The sequence below is a fragment of the Apteryx mantelli genome, chromosome 10, assembly GCF_036417845.1.
Source record: "Apteryx mantelli isolate bAptMan1 chromosome 10, bAptMan1.hap1, whole genome shotgun sequence".
Classification (NCBI taxonomy): domain Eukaryota; kingdom Metazoa; phylum Chordata; class Aves; order Apterygiformes; family Apterygidae; genus Apteryx; species Apteryx mantelli.
Genome location: NC_089987.1, coordinates 15194492 through 15219096, shown reverse-complemented (window position 1 = coordinate 15219096; position 24605 = coordinate 15194492). Strand labels below are relative to the sequence as shown.

The 24605-nt window shown below is 41.4% G+C and overlaps 1 protein-coding gene across 3 annotated transcripts; it reads left to right on the top strand.

Annotated features, from left to right (window-relative positions):
- Positions 1 to 1910: 1910 nt before the first annotated feature.
- Positions 1911 to 23568, top strand: SHCBP1 (SHC binding and spindle associated 1). 3 transcript variants are annotated; one of them, XM_067302534.1, is made up of 13 exons: positions 1911 to 2058; positions 5174 to 5344; positions 5953 to 6068; positions 7242 to 7450; positions 8617 to 8709; positions 11303 to 11536; positions 11641 to 11809; positions 13019 to 13139; positions 16262 to 16393; positions 17306 to 17424; positions 18173 to 18259; positions 18601 to 18742; positions 19497 to 23568. In XM_067302534.1, exons 1-13 carry the CDS (start codon positions 1923 to 1925, stop codon positions 19814 to 19816), a joined length of 2049 nt encoding a protein of 682 aa, XP_067158635.1. In that variant the 5' UTR covers positions 1911 to 1922; the 3' UTR covers positions 19817 to 23568. The 3 variants fall into 3 exon arrangements, with proteins under 3 accessions (XP_067158635.1, XP_067158637.1, XP_067158636.1); XM_067302536.1 differs by lacking the exon at positions 19497 to 23568 and adding an exon at positions 18987 to 19336; XM_067302535.1 differs by lacking the exon at positions 18173 to 18259.
- The last annotated feature ends 1037 nt before the right edge of the window (positions 23569 to 24605 follow it).

The window sequence follows — 24605 nt, the reverse complement described above, 5'->3', positions numbered from 1 at the left end:
TCTAACACAGCCCCCTTGTGGCCATTTATGTTTTGAAGCAATTGTGGTTTCAAAAGCCGCTTCAAAATAGCCATTGTTTGGAGGAAAAATAAACGCTTCCTGCTTTGAAGTTTCTGTTATGTACTGTTACACTTGTTAAAGATGTCGATAACATCAACAACCTGTGGTGATAATACAGGTTAAAATACTTTTTGTGTGGTATTGATCTGAGATGACCGAATTTCCAAGAGCAGCTCCGTAAAGCGCTACCTACAGTGGCAATCCTACATACCTGGCATCAGCATTGACGGAAGTAGTTACGTGAGCAACATCTGCATTATCCAAAACCTGTGTGTTGCCTTCTGTCACGGCGTGCTGATTCTCTTTTTCTTCTGACCTGTACTGCATGGAGCGCTGCATGCTCTTGCTAGAGCATCTCAAGAAAAGCTTTTTCTCTCTTTTATTCCTGCCTGTCCCAAAATTCGGTAACTACCTCTGGTCACCTCACCTTTGGTAAATATCCACTCAGTTAAATACTGAAGCCTGCCAGCTGCTTAACTCAACCCTTCTTGCATTGTTTTGAATTTAATCCTTAGTGGCACTTGTAGTAACATTACTTTGAGATTCTTGATCGGAATAGCCAGAGCAGAACCTGCTCCAAAAAGCCCTTCTGGGATTTCGCATGAGACTACAGAAAGCAGCGACAGGTTTTGAGTACAGAATGAGATTTATTACTGAACGTGGGCAGCAAGGTTACCAGTTAAAGTCCCATCTGCTTCTGTTTGAGGTTAAATTTGTTTCCATTTACAAGATAAGCTAATTCTCTTTTTTGTTGTTGTTGTTTTGTCAAAGGACTCGCAGGTTCATGCTTATACTAAAAAGAGAAAGGTACAACCTAAATTTTACCTACTCTTAACATGGCCGATTTGGAGAAAACTTTTCCTAATTTCTTATCCTCCACACTAAATGTTTGTAATATTTTGCTGCTAGTCTGCCAACGAAGTGAGAATTACTCTGTTCTGCATTTTGCTGTCTGCCTTTCCTCTGCAAAAGAAGTCTGTTTGATAGGCACGTTTCTGAGTTTGACATTTCTTTGAAGGTAAAATTCATCTCTGTGCAGAAAACCATTTGTATTACTGCATCCTTTAGATCCAATCCGAGAGCCGAAAGCAGGGCTGGTGAGGGACCTGGAAGCTGTTTAGTCTTTCACTGACCTGTGTCCAGCTATGAATTTTACTCCAAGACATTTACTCTGTTTGGTGGGTACTCCAGCAGTTTCATTTCTTGATAAGATTGCCATTATCAGAGTGCTGCAGCTCTATTGTATTCAACTTTCTTAATCTCAGATTTTCAGAATATCCAATATTTCTAAGAAGCTCTCTGGCTTTCGCTCCCAGCCGACAAAGGGGAAAGGAAATGGAGGTGGGGAAGCTCACAAGCTTTCTAAAGGCGTAGTACATCGTATTGCGACCTTCGCTCCCCCGTCCCGTGCCTCCCCGTGAACAGCCCCGGCACGCCCCGAGCAGCTTCCGGCCTTGCCCGGGAGCGCGGCGCTGCTGCTGCGCCCTGGCCCCTCTCCGGCTCGCTAACGCCCGCGGCAGCCGCCGCCGGCGACCTGCGACCTGGCCGCGCGGCGCCGCTCCCGCTCGGCGGGGCTTCCGCCGGCATCCCGGCGGGCGCCGCCCGCGCAGCGGCCCCTGCCGAGGCGGAGGCGGAGGCGCCGCCCCGCGGAGCCCCGCCCGCCGCCGCCGCCCCGCGGAGCCCCGCCCGCCCGCCGCCGCCGCCGCCGCCGCCGCCCCGCGCTGCCGCGCTGCCGGCCCCGCCCGTTGGCCGGGAGGGCCGCGGGCCAATGCGGGCTCGGCTGGCCGTGACGTTGCCGGGGCCTCGCTCCCGGGACAGTTTGAAATTTCCGCGCGAGGGCGCGGCTCCGGCGGGCGCGCAGCATGGCCGACGGGCGGCCGCAGAGCGGGGCGGCGGCAGGGGAGGAGACGCGGCGGGACGATCGGGATCGGGATCAGGCGGCGGCTGCGGCCGCGGGCGGTGCCGGCCCGCAGGAGCGCGCAGAGGAGCCCGAGGCAGGTAGGGGCTCCTGTCCCGGGCGCCCGCCCGGCGGGGGCGGCGGCCCCTTCCGCTGGCCGCGCCACGGGAGCGGCGCGGTGGCTCCCGCCGCGGCCCCTTCCGCGCCTCCCTGCCGCGTAGCCTCTTGCCGGGCCCGCTCTGCTCGCCCAGCGCCGGGGCCGGGTGCGGGGCCAGGACCCGGCTGGGGCCGGGCGTTGCGCGGGCGGGAGCCGCGGCGCGGCGGGGAGCGAGCCGCCCACGGGGCCGCGGAGGCCCCGTCCTGGAAAGGGGGGCGAGGCGGGGCGGGGCGGGGGGGCCGCGGGGCGCGGTGGCAGCCTTGGTCTCCCCAGCGCCGTGCAGCCAGTAAGCAGCTGCGCGCCCGGGAGCGGGCTGCCGCGCCGGAGGCCGCGGGGTCCCGCCGCCCCTGGCGGGCGGAGCTCTGTTCCGGCGGGCCGCGGAAGTGCGAAGGGTTTCACGGGTCGTGGGGTGTTTCAGGGAGCTCAGGAAGTCTCTGGTGCCACCCCCGCTCCAAGCGGCGGCAGCTGGGAGATCAGACCGGATCGCTCGGAGCTTATCCAGGTGGGATTTGAAAACCTCCAAGGATAAGGACTGCACAACCTCTCCGGGCGACCTGTTCTGCTTGGCTGCCCTCATGGGGAGACAGTTCCTTCCTGCATGCAGCCTGTCCCCGGCAGCTGCTGGTGCTGAGGCAGGCTGGTGGCGTCCCCGGCAGCAGCTCAGCACTCCCCGGTTACTAAGATCCCTGGCAAGTGGGGTGGAGACCTGGCTATAAATGAGGCTTTATAAGGGAATGCAGGGTTGTTTCTGTAAAAATATAGTGTTATCTTTTTCCTTTTGACTAAGAACTTACGGTGTGTGTCGCAGGTGCATACTGTAGGCATTTAAATCAGTGTTTAGCAAAGTGTTTGAAAAGTGTATGGCAAAGTGTCAAAATGTTTGAAGTACTGACTGAGGAAAAATGCTTTCCTCTCAGCATCTCCCCTGCCCTCTGCCTTAATAGGCCAGTATTGGAATGTCAGTGCTTTTAGTATCTGTCGAGTATCATCACTCAGTGCCAGGTCGTTACTGATATGTAGTTACGGGCTTAGAGTTTGCAAACAAAAGAGCAAACTGAATTAAATAACTCTTTCTGGAATGCATACTGTGATCTGGAATTCCTATTCTGGTTTGTACAGTGTGCATAGCTGCTGGATTTGATTAGGGGGGTATAGGAAAAATCTCCTTATCTACCATGTGAATGTTATATAGCTACAGTTTTACAAGAATATATTCCAATATTTCATAAATCATACTTGATTATTAAACACACTATTTCCTTTATTTAGGTGCTATCATAATGGTGCAACTACAAAGAAAAGTTGTACTTTCTAAACATTTATAATTGGCTCATACACCAATGCTGATTTTTTTTTTTTTTCTTGCTGTTTGAGTTTGGCCCCAGACGTGTAAGAACACGAATGAATTTGAGGGCAAATCTGCTACCTTTCATTAACATATAGTAAAATGTAAAGGATGTATTAGAAATGGAATATGTTTTTCTTTTGTGATTATAGATCATCTTTCATCAGAAAGATGATTGCATTCTAATGAAAATGTAGAAGCCTATGAATTGTTAAAGAATCAAGTCCTGTGTGATGAGGGCATCTTGAGCTGTTACATTAAAAAAACAAAACAAAACTGAATTGTCATCACAGTCAATTTACCATGATTGTGTGTCTCTAATATTTTCCTTTTAATTGCCTGAACCCTTATTTATCATACAGAGGACTTGCTAGTGTTACTGTAGTTCTACCTCTGACCTAGTAACCCTCCTAAAAAGAGTTAGATTGCATTAGCATGAGAGATTTTTTTTCAGCAAAGCTCTTTAGAGTTTTTTAAATAAAATGAGCAATGCTGCCAAATGACACTTAAGCAGCATGAAGTCTCTGACAAGACTTAGTTATGTTAGCTATGGATAAAAGTCCCGTTTCAAAAGTTAACTCAACCTAGAGGTTGAAAACTTATGGATGAGCAGACCTGAGAAATATTACAAGACCAATAGCGATGACTAGTTCGCTGAATTTGTAATGGCAACAGATGAGTGGAGAAGCTTTCTGGAGACTGTCTCTTAGAGATGTGACAGATGCACCACTTGTCTGACCTGAAGAGGAAATGTCATAATAGCTTTTTTTCTAATACATAGTTAAGCTGATGTTAGCAGAGGGATGTTATCATTGCAGTAAGCCCACTTCCAGGCTTAAACAGGTGAAAAATTACAACACTGTATCCCTTTTGTCTCAATATGTTGCTTGGAATTTCTATGGAGACTTCAGGCATCGAGACTTTATGTTATCTATTAGCTTATTAAAATGCTCTGCTGAGGAACATGAAGAGACTTAGGAAAAGAAATGGGCAACTGTGAACTGCTTCTTTAGCTGAGACTAGCATCTGCAGTCTTATGCATTTTACTCATGTTTTGTTCTTGGTTTAATTATATGCTGTGATGCCTATTCTAGTTTTGTGATATGCTGATAATGTTCAGCTTTTATAAAAATATGTATTTTTCCTGCTTTACAAAGAAGTAAACAACTGGCTTTTCTGTTTTGTATCAGAAATACAGTTCTTGTCTTCTGTAGTTTTGCTTGTGCCTAAAAACTTGCTAAGACCCATTTGGTCCATATAGGTTATTTTGGATCAGTTGTGTGGGATCAGCTGGTTTATGTGTGTTCCAAATTATTTCAATTATTGATTGATACAGAGCCCAGGTGATGCAGGTGGTGTACTGACATGGGCTAATGTGCACTTGAGTGGCTTATGGTATTAACTAAAGCATTTTAGATCTTACACATGGAACAGCGTAAATAAGCATGTAACTTCAACTAAGAGTGGGTGGTAGTTACATGTGTTTGCAACAAGTATAGAGAGCCCCTTTTGGGACAGGGTAAATATTCTGAAGAAGAGAGTAAGCAACCAAGTGACAGTAGTCTCTTCACCAAGGAAAGATTAAGATGTACTATTGAAAGCAGGTGCATGATGATCTTGTGCTGAGCAGAAATTCTTTGGGAATAGAGGAGTGAGTGATGATTGAGTTGAACTGACTATTTGTGGGGTTTGCTTTCTCTCCTCGCTCCCCCAGATCTGCCCCCGGAAGAGGATGATACCTGTAGCGATTACGGGAGTCGTGACAAACCAGGGACCGCTTTAGGAAGGACTGTGCCAGATGGGAACGTGCTTTTTCCAGATATTTTTCAAACTGATCATCTTTTGTTTTATGAGCGATTTAAAGCTTACCAGGATTACATTTTGGGTAAGTAATTTCTTAGTAGGAAAGAACACCTAGCCATGTTTCTTGTAGTGACTTTTTACATGATCCAGTTTAAATGGATGCAATTCTGTATGACACTGCAAGATCCTGTTAATAATTGGGACTAGAAAGGATCTAGTGTACTGACTGCCACTTGTCAGATTATTGTGCCATAACTGCAGCTGCTCTAGCTGGAGCACAAGGAGCTTTTTTTATAAGTAAATCTGAATGATTGACAGGATAAGGTGTAAATGCTGGATTCTGTGTCTTGTTTTAGGTAGTCTTACTAAAATTCTTTTTGTGTGTGTAGTAACACTGTTTAAGTTGAGGCACAACTTATCTATTTAACACCACTGGCACTGAAACCTTCAGTACCTGGAAGGTTGAGGACTGGATGTCTTGTTCCTTCAAAGAGGCATAAAGCAGCAACATCTCCCAGTTCTCTCCATACCGAGAGACAGCAATAGCGCTGCCAGTTATGAGCAGAGCAGAATGCAGTCCAATTTTAGACATGATAGAGGAATGCTTTAACTGTGTTGAATTTCATTTTTCAGTGATATGGAAGACTTTCTTTTATTGCATTAAACGTACTGTGTTCAATTTCTTTTTAGCTGACTGCAAAGCTTCAGAGGTGAAAGAATTCACAGCTGAGTACCTGGAGAAGGTCCTTGAACCATCAGGATGGCAGGCAATCTGGCGCACTAATGTGTTCGAGGTCCTGGTTGAGGTAAACAGAATGCAGATTCTCAGTCGTTTGTCTCCAATTAGCATTATTTATCTCTCTGTTAACAGGCAGATTATTTATCTTTAATTAAAGTTTATGAACTGGTAGAAAATAGTATCCTGTTCTTATCTAGTTGCCGGTGGTGTCTAGAGCAACAGGCCTTTCTTTTCAAAGGCAGCCTTGCTTTGAAACACTGAGTGTCTTGTACACCGGTATGTTTTCTTCTCCTGAAAACATAGGGTTGGAGCCTGTGATCTGATACCAACATGACTGGCCCTTATCTGCCAGTTTATCAGTAAAATTCTTCCTTCTAATCCTCTCAAGAGCTCAATAGCTCTTCAATATTGCATACTCCTGTCAAAAATCTGCTGAGGTTTGCAGGTTTGGGACCCTGCTTTTCTAGGCCTCCCAATGTCAGAGTCTTGCTTCTTTGCGCAAACCCTGGATATTAGTTTGAACTTTAACTTTAATTGCATGTTTGCGGAGAGAAAAAACTTTGTAGCCGTTGCAGCTTTCAGCACAGTTAATGACAACATTTCCATCTGAACATAAGAAAACTTTCACTCTGTGAGTGTGATTGAACACTGGAACAGGTTGCCCAGAGAGGCTGTGGAGTCTCCCTCTTTGGAGGTATTCAGAACCTGATTGACATGGTCCTGGGCACCCTGCTCTAGCTGACCATGCTTGAACAGGGGGGTTGAACCAGATGATCTCACTATTCTGTAGAAGTGGCTTTCACTGGCCCAGATGAACTCTTTGGATTGCTTTAGTCTCTTGTGGGTACTTTGGAAAATGAGCCTCAGAGGAGTCCATGGGAACTGTAAAGTATTTATTTAATTGAGTCTGGAGATACTGCTTTTGCCCATTTAAAAAACAAATAGCAACAACAACAAAACAAAATAGGGGAGTAACTTAGTATCTTTGTATGGATATTATGAGGGACTTGAACAATGTTTTGAATGTGGAAGGATCCTACATGTGTGGGTGTGAGAAGCTTAATTTTGGGGTTATCACTTCAGCTGAAGGCCTTTGCTGTACTATACAAAGTGCATTAATTTGCGTGGGTCAGCTGGCATTTACAGTAATGCCCGCTGAGTTGAGCATATCATTTTAGCCTTCCTCAGCTGTGTCTATGGCTCTGTCTAGAGGAATCATAAGAGCTGTCTGTTCCATCAGGTTGTTGACGTGGAGTACTCAGCTCTGAAAGCAGTTGTGCAACTCAGCGAGCCTTTCCTGTGCGAGTCGCAGGTTAGCACCTTTACTTTGGAGTGCATGCGGGAACTCTTGGAGCTGAAGGAGCATCAGATACCACTGCAGGAGCTGTGGGCTGTGTATGATGAGTCGGGAGAGTTTGATCAGACAGCGCTAGCCATAGAGCACGTCAGGTAGGAAAATTCTCAAGGTTTAATTTTTGTCATGAGCAACTTCTGCGTTCTGGTAGTATACAGTGTTTGGTGCCCTTCTCAGTGAGTTCTTGTGGTCGTGCTAGCAGCTACACAGGCCTAGCTTTCCAAAGTATATCTGATGCCTGGTACCATGAGGACTCCAAGGACTGGTCACACGGAAAACCTGTGGTGTCTTCTGCAGCTTCAGGTAATCAGTCAGGCACTAGGTAGGTTTTTCTGGAGCTTATTGCCATTCTGCTTTTGGTGTCAAAAGAGGGGAAAAAAAAGTCTGCGTTTCTCTTTCCCTCCCTTCTTCCATACCCCAGCTTGGGCTGTATCACCTTGCTGGCTCTAGTTCAGTGTTCCTTTTTCTTCTATAACATTTTTTTGGATCTTTTCCCCCCTTTGTCTCATTCCTTCTTTTCCTGCGCTTTGCCTCCTCCCCTAAATTTGGTCCTTCTTCTTCAGGTGTCTGTTCACATCTTTCTTATTTTATTTTCTTTTCCTTCATCATCTCTGTCTCTTCCATCTCCCCTTGCTTTCATGTACTACACACTGCTTGAAAACTGTTCACAAATAAGCAGTAGGACTGTATCAAAAAACTAAACTAGGAGGAAGGACCGTGCCTTCTGCAACATGGGCAGTGTTTCAGAAGTGGTGGGTGCAGCAGGAGAAGGAGAGGAGAGCCTCATTCTGTTGAGAGGCTATCTTCATACTGTGTTCAGCATTGCTCAGTAGTGGAGAGCTAAGCTTGAAAGATGAATATGATAAACTTGCTGTGGGCTCTAAGGACAGTTTAGCTGAAGAATGCTTGGCCAAAACCAAAACGTGTCAGTATCTCAGATACCTCGGTATCTTAAGAGTGCAAGTCTTGTTTTCAAAACCAGCTTTTAGCTGTTCAGTCTGTTTTAATGAAAGTCAGTGCCACTCAGGGTGTTACAAATTACGAACTATAAAAAGACAAAATAAAACTCTGTCTAGTTAAATAGCACAGGAGAAATAACTTCTTTGTCTACTAAACAGTCTACAGGACGGTGACATGAAATTGGAGGGAGGTGATGTTTTGAGCTGAATTCTTGTGATTACATTCCTATTTCCAGTTCTGTTTCTGCTCAGGTAAATGCTCCTCCTTGGTGTGTGTTTACATGGCTACTTTGTTTCAAAAGGTTCTTCTACAAGTGCATCTGGAGGACCTGGGACGAGGAGGAGGAGGATGATTTTGATTACTTTGTACGATGTGTTGAACCTCGACTGAGATTGTAAGTGCAACTTCTTTTGATATTAGGTAAAACCACAGGTAAAGGTGATGTGGGAATAGTGACAGACAAATAAATTTCAAAGAAAGCCCTTTATTAGTAAATCAAAGCAAGTCTGTTCTAGAGGCAATCGCTGCCTGACACTCAAAATTTTGTACAGAAAGAGAGGGCAGCTGAGGTTGCTGCTTCATTTCTGAATCCACCTGTTTTTTCTTGTAATCCTTAACCTTCCATCAGATGGCGCTCCAAATCCAGCTATAACCTCCTTCAGATTGCAGAAGTCCCGGTCCCCTGGAAGTACACAAGCAATCCTAGTTAAGGCTGGCAGGGGATGATACCTTCGGGCACAGAATAAGAATGAGAATGGAGCAGAATGTAAACAAAAACTTGAAAAAATGGTCATGCTGAAGGAGGAATGTGTGTATTTCTTTCTCTAATGGGATTAGTTGGCATTAGGTTTTCCAGAGGAGGGTTTTTAATGTCATCCGGCCATATGGAACTGAAGCAGTGCACAAGGAAGCATTTTGAGGATGCTAAATAACCAAAGCGCACCATAAAATATACCTGGAGTGAATAATTGACAAGCAATTTCCACTGCAAGTTATTCCCTAAGATTTGACACCATATCTGTTTTTATTCCTATTCCTCGCATATTATAACTTAGCGTGAGTATCCAAAAGTTTGTGGCATTCATATCCAGGTCTAATACTGCTATGATGCTGGAGAACTGCATTAATGAATATTTAGAATTAACTCCTACATGTTATTTAGAATATAGCATTAAATCTCAAGGTGCTTGGGAATCTCAGTTTCAAGGGCAACAGCATCTTTACCCACACAGTAAAGATGACTATGGGCCTCCCTTTCAAACAGGAGATATGTGACATTTCAGGCCTCTGATATGTCTGGCCTTTTCTGAAATCATGCAAATTAGGGGGAAATGTTACATGTGGAAATCGCACGTGTTTAGGAAGTGTTTATACTTCTATGCCCCCAGCAAATGGCTATTCTGTTGCTGAGTTTTTGGAGCTCTGTGAAGCCTTGGCATGGAATGAAACTAAAATGCAATCATGTGCAGAGATATTGTTTTTATTTTTTTTAAGATAGCATGTGGCCTTACATCAGAATAGAAGCATTGCTTAGCAAGAATCCAAAATACTTAAACAATGTCTTCAAGCAGTAAACAAATGTTTTCCTTTCTCATCCTTCCATACCAGGCTTGATGTAAAGTCTGTGCTCTAAACTATGATGGTGTTGGTGCAATCCTGTGTTGTGATCTATGCACTGATATGACAACTCATAAATAACATTCATCTCCAGTGTATGGAAACATACGATGCTTTAAACTTTTCAGGTCTCTGGTGTGCACTGTTTTGATTGGAACAGATAGCATCCTTATGCTGCACATCAGCTTGTACTAGTCTTCTGAGGCAAGTAAACCTGTATGAACTATTTCGCCAGAGCTTGGAGGGAAAAAAAAAAAAAAAAGGTTTTGTGCACTTTCATACTGACAAGCCCTCAAATGTAGACTATGCATTTCAGGGCTGAATTACGTACAACGTTCAGTATCCTTTGAGTATTTTATACTTCTATATTACTATGAATTATTTTGTTCTTAGTCACCCTGAATTCACTTACTGTTGCCTCTAATAACCTGATTGCCAAAATTTTGTGAGGCTTTTTGTGTCTCTGTATACCTTGTTTATCACAGCTGCATAAATATTTACTGCTCCAGATTGTATTGCTCTTTATTGCATGTTTTAAGTGTACCCTGTGAAGAACCTCTGAAAGTTGAGGGAACATCTGAGCCCTTATTTCATTTAGTGTCCTGAACAGAGCTATTTATGCTGCATTCAGTTGCTTCCCTACAAAAATGGAGAGAAATAATTCAATCTTGTTTTATTTGTATTGTTAATTGGTGTGCAGCTTTTTTGTGGTGACCTTGATTGGTACTACATGATTGGCCCGGGAGATCTTGGCACTATCTAGCTGGCAGATGTCTTCATTTTTCTGACTTTGGCAATGCAACTTCAGGCTGGCATTTTCTGGCCTGCAATTTCCTTTGTACATCCCTCTTGGGATGGTGCAAAATATACTATGCAGTGCTTTCACACTTTCATCCAGTCCTGATACTGCCTTTCTCATTCATCCTGAATAATTTCCTTTTTTTGCCCAGGTAGTTGTTTAGATTGTTGCTAATGGAGACTTCACTTTATAGGCTTTTTCTTTTAATTAGGACATAACTTTCTATTTATTTTTCTAATAAATGCTTAAAAGTAGACTTTTTATCTGATGAACTGCTGAATCTTACTACTTTTGTAGTTATACCTGTGTTTTTAGAGCAAGTTTCTCATCATTATGTGTAATCTTTCAAGGTGGATGGGGAACTGTTTAGAGAGAAAGTAGTGTGTGTGTGTGTCTGTGTTCAGGTTTTTTGGTTTTGCTGTTTTCAAAAAAGTTGAGCAGTGTTGATACAGACTGCAGAGAATTTTGACTAAAGTTTTGATCTAGAACTCCTTAGGTTCTTTGTGGGTTTGTATTCAATGCTTTTAACTTGTAAATGTGAAAAATACTGATTCCTTACTCTGAATTGCAGGCATTACGACATCCTTGAACATCGTGTTCCTTCTGGGCTTGTAGCTGATTACCAGAACTTGTTGTCTCAGTGTGAGGAGCTCTACAGGAAGTTTTTAAACTTGAGGAGCAGCATATCAAGCAGTGATTCAGACTCAGAAGTAGAAAACATTTCCATGGTGGAAGGACTAAAGCTGTATGAGAAGATAGAACATTTAAAACAAAAGCTAAAACTAATTGAGAATCCTCTTCTGAGGTACTTGTTGGGTTTGTGTAAGGAGGAGAGACCATATGGGAAACTATATGCAAAAAAGTTCTTTCCTGAAGAAAGAACTGATGGTTTTGTTGCTCTTGGTTTAGGTACGTGTTTGGTTACCAAAAATACAGTGGTCTCCAAGCTAAAGGACTGAGACCAACGGGTACCAAGATCACTCATGTCGTATCCTCAACCATGATGGCAAGTCTATTGCAGTCACTGATAAGGGACAAACTTTGTCCTGAATCTTATGGTGAAGAACTAGAAATACAGGTACAGTAACAGGAGTTGTCTGTCACCTAATACTTTTCTTTTCTCCTTGAAACAATGTGGAAGAGTAAGTTACTTTATCATGTGCCAGATGCTACATTCATGCAGTGTTGATATTTGTTAATTAGTAAATTTTTGAGTCCAAAAGCGTTGCTCTTAATTTAAATGGTAAGTGGTAAGATTGGAAGATACAAATAATTTCTTTTGATACATTTGTCTTCTGAATACTCTATACAAGCTCTTTCCTTCCTGTATATAGGCAATGATGAAATAAATCTCCTTTGAACATTCCGTAGTGAAACATGCTGAGATAATACTTTTTTTCTTTTTTAATGTATTTTTTATGATTTTTTTCTATTTAATTTTAAGATATCTGTATCTTTTGATCTGATTCTAATGATGATGATCTAGGGTTGGATTGGTGTGGATTGTTTGGGGCCAAATGGAATTGCTTCCTGTGTTCTGGTCAAGTTAATGAATTACAGATGGGCAAAATGGTGCCAGAGGGAAGGACCCGGGTTGATTTGGGGCTATAATTCAAATTTTATGAGTTGGCAATTGGAACATTCTCTTACTATGCTTAACCTGGAAATTTCTGAGAAGCAATAAACATACAGTTTTCCTGTACTGTTTGTTGTCTTTCAAAACAGAATCCCCTAGTGATATTTGTGAAGGATGTCAGTACCTCTTTAGGTATGAAGCCTTTTTCAAGAAAAAGGACCATGCAGACCCCATATTTGCCACTGCAATGTCTGAATTCTATTTTGGAGCAAAGGGTTGGGTCAGTTTTCAGACCATCTCAAATCTGGTTGCTGAGTTGTCTGCATTTTTGCTTTTCTTTTCCTTCTGTCATGTATTTCTCTGGTAATTCAGGGCAAGTTACCTGAGGCACAATTCAAACATTCATCTGGAACCCAGGCATATTGAGGTCTGCTTTCCTGTGCGTATGCTCTTCAGTCTGGCTCTCTGCCCCGATTTCCTCATAGAGAAATAGACATAAACATCAAAGGAATGTTTTAAGGCTGATTGTGTCCAGAGAGAGTGCTGTAATTCTTGAATTCAAAGTAGTAATTGTGTGTTGTTTGGTGCCATTAAAAAGGGTTACCTTTAAACAAAAGCAGCAACATTTAATTGAAAAAGAATCTCTAAGGACATAAACACAAGCCATTTTTGTAACAATTTTCAGGAGTTGATATTGTTTGTCTTTTATAGTTTCACAGTGATCCACTGGCAGCTGTAAATGCCTGCTATGAAGGAGACACTGTCATCATCTGTCCTGGTCGTTATGTTGTAGATGGTGTGTTCTGCATTGCTGATTCAATTGAACTAGAAGGTAGGAGCTTTCTAGCATAAAGATTCTTAAAACACTGTAAACTGAGTGTCTTAAAACAAACTAGCTTTGCATAAAGTTTTGTTTGTTTGTTTTTTACTTTTGGGGGAGTCTGGCTGGAGCATTTGCTTTTTTTCTTAAAAGCATTCCTATCTCTGCTTAAGAGCCAAGATCATGTCTAATGCAGGATGGAGCAAGCTGTTTTATTAGCCATAGTTATTTCTGCAAATAAACTGAAAATTTTGTTGATGAATAGCAAATTCACTGTTTCCTCCTAACCATTTGTCTGGCTAAATCCTGATTATATAGTTAATAGAGAGGATCCAGCAGAAACATGAGGGACTTGATTTTTAATCTGACAAGCGCAGAAGTCACTCTGGGACACTTGTGAGGCTTTAGTTATTAGAGCCAGTAACTCAAGGGTATGTGGCAGAGATGTTCTTCTGGTTCTGTTTTGCTTGTCTTAATCTACTTCAGAGGAATACTCTTAGACTCAATGCCAGTATGGTGCTGGTGAATACAGAATGCAAAAGAGCCAAGTGCTATTGGAATTTATTTTATGACACTTGTTGCGTGTCATCTACGTGTGCCTGGGCTGCCAGCGTGAATTTGTGCTGTTATGTGAAGTGCATGGGTATGGAGCTAATGATTTGACATCTGTATTTATTTTGTAGAAACCACGTGATTATTTTTTGTCTCACAAAACATTTCTGTGTGCTTGGGTTTTGAAAAGAAATACATTTGCCTTGCTTAGGGTATATTGCTATCTTTTCTGACATTTCTTGAATTCTCCTAGTAACTCCTCGGCTTTAGGCACGCACCCTGTTAACAGTTTACAAAACAGTTTCAAGTTAAGATTATAGCTCGCAATCTAACAGGCCATATATCACTGTGGGCATTGTGCAGCTGTTCAGGCACTTTAGCTGTATTTTTTTTTATCTTGTCAATTTTTCTTAATGGGAAGATGGCTGGGAGTTTAATTTCCTGCTCTTCTGGGATATATTTTTCTTGTCCTTTCTGTTTTGTGAGTATCACTTTCCTTCTCAGCCTTCTCTTTTGTATGTTTTATTTATATAGATATGAATGTTGGTATACAATGCACTTGCATGCTACAGGACCTCAAACTTCTTTATTTATCTGCGAGAATGGTATTGTTCTAAAGTTCTGTGGAGTGGTATTTATGACAACTGCTTTTCTAGCTTTGCAGAAAGTAATACAAGTGGTGAAGTAGCACAGCTATTAAAGGATGAGCTGCTCTATTTTTAAAGAGCAAGGAATATAAATAAGCATCTTTAGTAGGAACCACTCGAATAATAAACATTAGTCAGGGCATTTAATCTCTTTATACGGACTTCTGTTAGAGAAATTCTTATAGCAGTAGTAGCAGCTGAAAACATTTGAAGTAGGAGCATCAAGAGAAATTTTGCTGGCACTAATCTGAACAGCTGGCTGTTTTGGTAGCTCTCTTGGGATGAAGGGGTGACTCATTAAAGGTATAATGGCACTTTGCTTAGTAGAGCTTTAATTTTTTCCATTCACTGTGCAAGTCAGTATTAAGGTTGAAAATATGAGGATTAGTAAGTCAGGGATAAATAACTTAAAAGAATTAAGTAAGGTTTAAGCAGTAGCAGCCCAGGAAAAATCATGCTAAGGTTTAGCACTTGATAGAAATGGCATAGCAAAGCACCTAAGAACTTCACTTGTGCTTGTACAGTGGGTTGTCTAGGATGGGAACCTGCGTCATCAACCTGTCTAGTATCTGGGATGAGTTTTACTGGATGGAAGTTGCCTTTAGCTGCTGTGGAGTCACTTAGCACTCAGGCAGGCATATGGTCCTGACCGGGCTGTGTGGTGAACACCACTTGATAGCGGGTAAATCTTTCCTTCTCTGTGCCTTGCCTTGTCACCAGCTTCCTGCTTGCTGCTACAGCTGCTGCTTCAGGGGTTGAATATTAAACAAGCTAATAGTGTGGTCAGAAAATCTCCAGGTAACCTGTAAGACAGTTGTTATTATGCACAGCAAGGGCTTCAATAACTTCTGTTTCTGTAGTAGTGTGTAGTTCAACTGGATCTGCCATTTGCTGTCCCATCGTGCTCTATTACATACTAGAAATAAATTGCCCCTTGCCTACTCCCTAGGAGTGACCATAAATCAGCAGTGGTGGAAAAAGATTTCTACATAGCGTAGCATGTTGAAGTATCAGTCACATAACTTGACTTTAAATCTGCTGTCTTTAAAACTTTCTGCCAACTCTTTTTCAAAAGCTTTTTCTTTTTAACCTTTTTACTTGCACATAAGAGTGTTTATTCATGCCCTTGGTTAAAAGCAAGCATCCTGCTCAGGCACTTCTTAGCTGAGTTCGTGTGCATTTTCAGAAAATGATAGGACTCATGCTGCTGTAGTAGACATTGCATTATTGCTTTCCTTATCATGATTCTTGTCTGTGACAAGCAATAACAGCTCTACATGCTCATAAATTTAACTGTAAGTGGTTGAATGCTGACAACTGTGGATGGCTTAGTAAATCAGTGTTGGCATATGCTTGTGAAAGTTTGTTTTTAATCTGAATTAATCTGGAAGCCCATGTAACACAGGAACATTAGTTTTGACCTAAGTTTCATTTAAACGTGGAAGCTGAGTGAATGTTATTAGCAGCGTGAAGTCCATTGCACCTGCTTTCCTGCACTTTGGTGTTGACTGCTTTCTTCCCCCTTTGGAGCCTCTGCCTTGCCCTAGGGAAATTCTGTACCCTGGAAGCAGAATGCAGGTGCCCATGTGTCGCCGGTTACTGCACCTCCTTGCTCTGCTGTAACTTTTGGGAGTGTGATACTGGGCACTGGCAAATGAGAGCTCAGTTACCCTTTTGTTCAGCTAAAACAACTTTGCATTTTATTATGTGTCATTCAAGTAAGGTAACTTTGACTCCAGTTTTTTATTTGTGTGCCTGCCGCCTGGTACTGAGGGGATGTAATAGGTGTGGCCTGACCACCGGGTAGAAAATCCTGGTAATGTACCAGACCTCAAACAGACATTTAAATTAGACATGGAGAGTTAGAACTTAAGTACTAAGCACCTAACTGTTACCTGTTATTCTTAAACTTGTGTCCTTTGCCTCTGCTTTAAGGCTATGGTCTGCCAGATGATATCGTGATAGAAAAGTGGGGGAAAGGGGACAACTTTGTTGACTGTACAGGAGCCAATATAAAGATCTCCAGTTTGAAGCTAGTGCAACATGATGCCGTGGAGGGGATTTTAAGTAAGTATTAAAAGCACTTTGACCTTTTTGTGAAGCTTTCATAATTTACTGGTAGAATTAAAGCTGGGATCCAGTATTAGAGTTTACCAAAATACAGTGGAGAGGAACTGTACGGGTATAAATATCAAGGCTTGATTTAATTATTATTATTATTTTTTAAATGCTTATAATCTGGAGATCAAAGTAACTCTACTCTTTGTACTTTCACACTGTTGTGGCTCTCAAGCTTTATTCTTACTTGGATAAGACTGACTTAATTTTTCTGCTGCCAAGGCTACCTGACTCTGCTGCAGAGCCTATTCCAAACTGCCTGGAAAGGGAAATTTCTCTTTCTACGAAAGAACTTCCTTAGCAATATTCAACTTCAGCTGAACCTGACCAACTCTCCATTCTTCAACCAGCATAGATCATTGTTTGCTGATAGCATATTCAAACTGAGGTCCAAATAAACCTAAGTTGTATCTAGTGAGTTTATCAGCCACAGCATTCTGTCCTTGCAGAAGATGCTAATTAATACTTTGCACCAAGAGACATTTGGTTTAAAACATGTTAAAATGTTTAACAACAGCTGTATACAGGTATTTAATATCTTATCTCAAAAGTAGCTTAGGGATATAAAGAAAAGAATTGTTGTTGTCACTTAGAAACAATCTCCCCCATCCCCAGCAAGAAAAACCTTAAGACAAATCCAGTTACTGCTCCTTTGCAGCAGCATTCCTGTTTATACTAGAAAAAGAGTATGTGTTCAAAGTATTCATAAGCAAATCAGTAAAATAAATTAACTTAAAGTGGATAAAATTAAAACGGGAATTTTACCACACTGTAAAAATGCTATAAGTTCATCTATCTGTAGGAAGGGTTTGCCTCTGCACAGCTGATTTGTTTAACAGTGTTGCTTGTCTGTGTATGCAGATGTTCACCATGGGAAAACCACCCTGGAGAATTGTGTATTACAGTGTGAGACTACAGGCATAACAGTACGAACATCAGCTGAGCTGTTAATGAAAAACTCAGACCTGTATGGTGCTAAGGTATGAACAAATTCTTAACTCTGTCTTGATTCCTAAAGTAAAACAAAGGCTTCTGCTAGGAAATAATACAGTCAGTAAAGGGGAGAGAGAACCTTTAGAAATTTGCTTTAGATAGCTACATTTTATTGTTTAAGAGAGTGGTCCCAGAGGTCTCTTAGGCTCCAATACTATCCAGTGAAGTATCTCATGCTGACTTGTGTGTGATGCTATATGAAAATCACGCAGTAACAAGGGAATCTGTGAGATAATGGCTGCTACATTGTTGGATTGTTTGATGTCCTGCAATGCCTTTAAAATTATTTTCTGTTTTTTCTGCCCATAAATATCTTTGTTTTTCATTAAACCGTGTATCTGTTCTGCAAATGAACTGTCCTTTTTGAACATCTTATGCATTGATCCTTACAGAAGGATGATAAACACAAGTCTGAACTCTGATTGGAACATTTTGAAGAAAGATGGGGCTTTGAGTGGTGAGGTGGATGACTAAAGAGCCAGAAAATTATGCAAGGCTGTGCAGTTACTCTTCACCAGAGCTTTTATTGAGTGATGGCAATAGTATTGTCCATGGGGCCTTTAGCCTTGGGTGCGTGCTACTCAAGCTAGGTAACAAAGCTCTGAAGCTGGAGCAGTAACACAATTCTACATTGTGCAACTGGTAGATGAGCATGAAAATCCACAACGGAGTTGTCAAATTATGTTGGAAGTGTGCCTCAGCTATCTGTGGACTGTCAGCAACTTTATCTTGCAGGGTGCTGGTGTGGAAATTTATCCAGGTAGTACGTGCACCCTGTTAGACAACGGCATACACCACTGCAAGGAGGGAATCCTTATAAAGGTCAGTTAAAGGCAGACTGTGCTTGTTAAAAGTTTATAGTTGCTAGGGTTGATGCAAATAACTTGTGTTTAGGTTGCCTTGTAATCTTACTGCCCTTATGGTAGAACTCTCATCTGTCGCATATGATGATGATGGTGCTTGTTGTTTGCCTTAATTTGGTACACCAAAGCAATATACTTGCTTTATCCCTTATCTGTCAGAAGTAAAATACCTTTTGCAATGTTGCTTGCATAGGGAAGTAATAAAATTCTAGCTGATAGAACTGATTCTATCTAAAACTGCAACAGTTTGCATTCCTTTAGCTGGATATAACACATTGGATTTCTGTTTCTTTGCTGTAGAACTTCTTAGATGAGAATTATGACATCCCCAAGATAACCATGGTCAATAACATGATTCATAATAATGAAGGATATGGAGTGGTCCTGGTTAAACCAACAATCTCATCTGATGTAAAGGATCTTTCAGCAGAGAAAAGAGAAGGTATGTTTCTTTGACTTCTTATCAGGAACTCCTAGGGGTTTGGATTGCGTAATTCGTAAGAAGGTCTCTTAAATTTTCTAATAATGTCTAGATTGATTTAGCCAAAATACGTCTTCATAACTTTCAGAATACTGGAATTTCTCAAACAATGAACTTGCTGCAGAGAAATACTGTGAATGTCTGTGCCCCATGCTGTGTGTGCACTTCTGTTTTAAGGTCCTTAAATATCTGTGTTTCCTAATAGGCAGAGCCTGCGTGGCTGATGGCCTCATTGGGTCATACAGAAATACAACAGAGTGATCAGCAAGATACAACTTCTTGTACAGGTCTTCTGATTCATACTAGTTCCCTGCTTGGTTTTTCCTCTGTGCACCAGAGCTGAGACGTGCTGTGTTTTCCCCAGCCTGCCAGCGCAGAAATTGTTCCCTGCAGTATATAAAATGTGACAACTGTATTTCCTATATTATGTCTTATTTGAGAAGACCTGTCATGCTCTCAAGTGCAATGTGTAAACCACAATAGTTTTCTTTAATGTGCTTCACTATCAATTGGCCAATTGGAGTCATCTCAGGATTAAAGAAACCTTTTCCTTAAACATCATATGCTGTATTTGGAATATGTGCCTGTCACGAAATAGTTTCCAAAAAGGGTATGGGATGAGGAGAAAATGTTAAGACTGAAAAAAATTAATTCCAGGGTTGTTTTGGCTGTTTTGCATGATCAGGGATAATATTCTCGTTGTTTCCTGACTTAGGGAACACACAGCCTCACCCAGGCGGTGAGAGAGTCTGTGCAGAGGGCTTCAGACATGAAGAACTACCTGAATGTGTAACTGATGAGCTGGAGCTTTATGAGCAAGCTGAGATTTCTGAGCAAACTGAAAGCAATTATGAAATTGCGAATGAACTTGGTGCTACTTCTGCAAGGAAGAGCCAGATGCGCAAGAAAAGGCTGAGTGAACTGGGAATCACAGAAGCTGATGACAACTTAATGTCACAGGAAATGTTTGTTTCTATTGTGGGCAATCAGTTCAAATGGAATGGGAAAGGGAGTTTTGGTACCTTCCTTTTCTGACTGTCCTGACTTTAGTGGTATTGTAAAAGACTTGCACAAGCTATTAATTTCACTGCTGCTTTCCAAGAAGTTGGCCTGTTTCATCTGCCTTCCATTATGTTACTAAAATTGACAAATATTTATTAACAGTATATATATTGCATGTGGAAATTTTGCTTCCTTGCTGCAAATACAGACAGCATGGTAAAAAGTAGAACTCTAATACGGAAACCTTGCATGGAGTTTACTAATCTACATGCTTGTTCTTTGCTGGCTGATTAATTTTTTTGAGTGTATTTATTTAACTACTAATTGTAAAAATCTTAAAAAAAATCCACAAATCCACCAAAGTCCAGCCTGTTTTAACCACAGACAAAAAAAGTGCAGCGGTTAATGGTGCACCTCCCTCCTTTTTAAGCACAGCTAACCTGCAGCTGATTCCTCTTAAATTGACTTACTTTTTCATTTTGTACATTAAACAGAAGCTAATGAAATGCTCTTCCTTAGGAAATGTAGTACTTGGCTGCCATGTTTTATACTTGAAGGATTTTCTAGAAACTTCGGTGCTTGTAACATTCAGTGCTCTGTCTTCATGTGCCAGGTGTTGACTTCCAACAGCTAACAATGTCAGTGCATGTTTTCCATAGGAAGGACAGTGTTTAACTGAATTCCATTCGTCTGAATAAAGAGAAATCAAAGTAGATGTGTTTATCTCCTCATTAGTGGTATTCTTGCTGCACCTTTTAGGGCATACTTTTGAAATTTTTTCAATTGTTATGCCACTAGTAGCAGCAAATGGAGGCCTTGGAAATGAATATAAAACTTTAAAAACCTGAGTTGCCATTGAAATTTCTTATCAGCCCACAGCTGTGGAACAGAGGCACTTAAGTGGCTTGCCCTTGCATATTATTAGTCTTTACTTGAGGGAAAAATTGGATGGACTGCCTGATCGAGGACTTTCCTTCTTAGTGCCTCTCTGGTTTTTCATTAGAATCCTCATGCCTTCTTCAGACTTTTTGTATTGTCTTCAAGATTTTCAGATCAGGTTTTCAACTGATGTGTGAAATGTATGTAAGAAAATATGAACTTCTAGGTGATTCAGGTTGTCCTGTAAGACAAAAAATAAAATATGTTGAGAGGAAAAGCATGTTGACATCAATGGATTATAGAATAGCTTCTGAAAGTAGCTTAGCACAGTGTATACCCCCACTAGAAATGCATGGGTGGATGCGAGTTTTCTGCTCAAGGCTTTACACCCCAGCCATTCTTAAACTGAGATGAGAATCAAAAATCAGTAAATACATGATCTGTTTTAGTGTGAGCAGTTGATAATAAGGAAAAGAGAAAGATGTAACTTAAGAGCATGTGCTTGCTCTTCCTATCGTATGTGAACTGTAGAGAATTCATTGCAGCTTTCCTATCCCACTATCCTCCCCAACCTTCCCCCCCCCCTTTTTTTTTTCCCCTCCCCCCTGCTCAGGACATTTGACTTCAGGACTAAACTTCAAGTTTTCTTAAGCTTAAACGCAACTATAGCACTGTGGGTTGCACGAACTCATGAATGTCTGCCATTCAGTGACTATAGAGAAATGCTTGAGTCAAGTGAAAGCCTAATGCTAAGGCTGGCAGTGGTTTAGTGTCTTAAGCTATTCATCAGGTCGTATACCATGTTTCATGCTTTGATATTATGCCTTTTTTTCCTGATATGTAATTCTTATTAAAGGAGGGGCTAAAAATTGTAATTTTGTGGTTCTTTCCTCTTGTCTTTTCAGAACTAATTTTCTTGAGTGAGTTGCCTTTGTGATGTATAGATGGCATTTCTTTCTCTCGCACTTCATTTTAGAGCTGGCTTATCTCTTGACAGCCTCTTATCTCCCTTTTTTTAATTCAAATTTAAATTTATGAAAGTACAAATTAAAACATTCCTATTCATCTGCTTTCAATACTGCCACTATTTTGCCTTTTCCTGTGCCAGATGCCAATGGTGATTCTATTGTGTGCAAGTTGTCAGTAGGTGCAGGAGCAGAATGTGGAAAGAGGAGGCTGCTAGTAAAACTTCTAGCCATTCTGTCATGCAGGAATTGTATTGTAAACTGATAGTTAAATGTTTGACATCTTTTATGCCTCAAACGGCTAAACGTTGAATGCATCCGTCTCATCTCAGTTGAGTTAGGTCTTCCAGATCATGTGTGTCACTAATAAATATAGGTCTTCATTTTGCGGCTTTAATTTAGCTTTGAAGTGGAGGAGATATGTTTAAATATGAAGGGCAGGAACTAACACTAGGTCTCGTACACTAGACTCGGAGTGATGCATTTTGCTAGGGATTCTATGTTTGCAATTATAAATGCAGCTTCTGCTCTACATAAGTATCTTTCTCTAAATTTTTAAGGTGTCAGAAATTTTCTGTGCTTCTTAAATTAGAAACTAATTCCCAAATGCCTTGTTGAACATCTGTCAAAGAAAAGCTGATGAAAAGACTTGCAAGAAGTGTTTAGGTAGCTGCTTTTCTGTTTGACTCATGCAAAGGATTGTTAATGGATGTTCATCTTAAAGGTCCTTTTTGCTGTAATGTGGACACTGCTGTGTTGCCCTGGAAAAAGTTAGCCTTATTAATAATAAAAATAGGAAGAAAGAAGAAAAAAGGTGGGTATGCAGAAGCTTTGCAAACCTGATAGGTCTGTGGCTTATTGACTTGGCTTGTGGAGCAGTCCTATATAACTAGACAGCTGTGTCCTCTCTGCAGTAAGGGGGCCTGGGGGATACCTTAATTGAAAATGTTTGTAGATGAAGATACTTTGTCCTGGGGGAGTTAAGATACTGTCTTCTAAGGAGTGATAGTGAGAGGGTATATCTGGGGAAGAGTATTGGCTCCTTACAGGATTTTCAAGGCCATCCAAACCCCACTCTGTGACAGAGATGTAGACGTGTATCTTCATATTACTTGCCCAGTATTAATATGGCTAGTTTGCTTTAGATTTAAATTGCAATTACTCATGAAAATACTGGCTTCATTATCTTGGCTTTCAAGTACACGGTTCGTGTCTTCTCATTGCATAGAATAGATATGATAAATTAACAGCACCCATTATTTGTTTGTATTATTTGTGCATGAACCACTCTGCAGCATGATAGGGAAGGAGCTGGCTATACTAACCTTATAGCCCATTTTGAAATCATTTTCTCCCAGGATAAGACTTCCCCATCCTGCATATTTAGCCCGTTGTTTTTAGAGTTGCTACACTTTACACCTACTAAATGTAACTGCTTGACCCCACGGCTTGCACGGTTGACCCTGATTCCAGTTTATTCTCTGGCCTTTCCACTATTTATTCCTTTCCCAAACCTTGGCAACTTTGAGCTTTGTTTTAACCTTTTCCCTGCCCTTTTGTTGATGCTGAGCTGCACAAAGCCAAGGATTTGTGTTTCTAACAGGATCACAGAGGAACAGCCACTTCGCTTCCTTGTACTAACATTTTAAAATTTACCACTTCCCTTGAGATCTGTGACACTCAGTTCTGTGTTGCCTAGTTCTATCTTTACAAAAATTGTAGTGTGTTGGTGCTAAAGTATCTTAATCAAGAAAACTTATGATCTCAAAGTTGATTTTATTTGTATTCCATAAATCATGTTGATTGGTACAACGTTTTTCATTTAATTATCTGAGCCCCATCTCATTGCTGCTTCCATGCTTGATGTAATACTGGCAGGCCTGTAATTGTCTGGGTTATTCAGTTGATTCTTAAAAAATAAAAAGCCTGACAATAGTAGTAGCACCTTGTTTTCCTGCGGAGTTTGCAGAGTTAATGAAAATCAACATCAGGGATCTGGATAGATTACTTAGCTAGCTCTTCTCAAACATATAGATATTATATATAGCTTGATCAAGTTGGAGTGTTTAGGTTTTCTGGATTTATTAACTGCTGCTCACCATCCCCAAAGGTACTAAAGGAACAGAAAGTAATTTATTAAGGCAACAGCTAAGATCATCTGGTTCAACATCCCTGCTCAAGCAGGGTCCACTAGAGAAGGTTGCCCAGGACCTTGTCCAGACGGCTTTTGAATATCTCTGAGGATAGAGACTGCACAACCTCTCTGGGCAACCTGTTCCAGTGTTCAACCAGCCTCACAGTAAAAAAGTGGCTGCTTGTGTTGAAGTGGAATTTCTTGTGTTTCAGTTTGTGCCTGTTGCCTCTTGTCCTGTCACAGGGCATCACTGAGGAAAGTCTGGCCCCATTCTCTTGACACCCCCCCTTCAGGTATTTATACCCATTGGCAAGATCCCCCTCAGTCTTCTCCTTTCCAGGCTGAACAGTCCCAGCTCTCTCAGCCTCTCCTTATATGTCAGGTTCTCCAGTCCCTTAATCATCTTTGTGGTCCTTTGCTGGACTTGCTGCAGTAACTCCAGCTGTACTGGGGAGCCCAGAATTGGACACTTCACTACAGATGTGGCCTCACCAGTGCTGAGATACTGATAATGGCTATGACAATTTCTTTTTCCAGAAGAAATAATTGGCACCAACCTACTTCATTTTTTGTCACCAATGCTATGCAAAGGTACAAGATGCCCAGTCTTGGTGTCGGTTTGGGTTTATTACCCTAGCAGGATGCTGACTCAGTTGCAGGACTGGTAAGTAGAAATTAACTTCCAAAGAAAATAACCGTTTCTGAAATAATGTTTTAATGTTTGCAGCTCTAACAATCTCAGTCTTCTTGTGTCATTTCCGCTGTTGAATCTTTTTAATTTTTTTCATTGGTAACAAACAGATTCAGCAAATGATCTATTCCTGATTTGTTTTTATGTCTTAGC

What these genes read in the sequence shown, in the direction of transcription:
- SHCBP1 (XM_067302534.1), top strand. Translation starts at nt 1,923, where the DNA reads ATGGCCGACGGGCGGCCGCAGAGCGGGGCGGCGGCAGGGGAGGAGACG. An exon ending in GTTGAACCTCGACTGAGATT is followed by an intron (nt 8,710 to 11,302) that starts GTAAGTGCAACT and finishes TCTGAATTGCAG; the next exon opens with GCATTACGACATCCTTGAAC. An exon ending in TGATTCAATTGAACTAGAAG is followed by an intron (nt 13,140 to 16,261) that starts GTAGGAGCTTTC and finishes CTCTGCTTTAAG; the next exon opens with GCTATGGTCTGCCAGATGAT.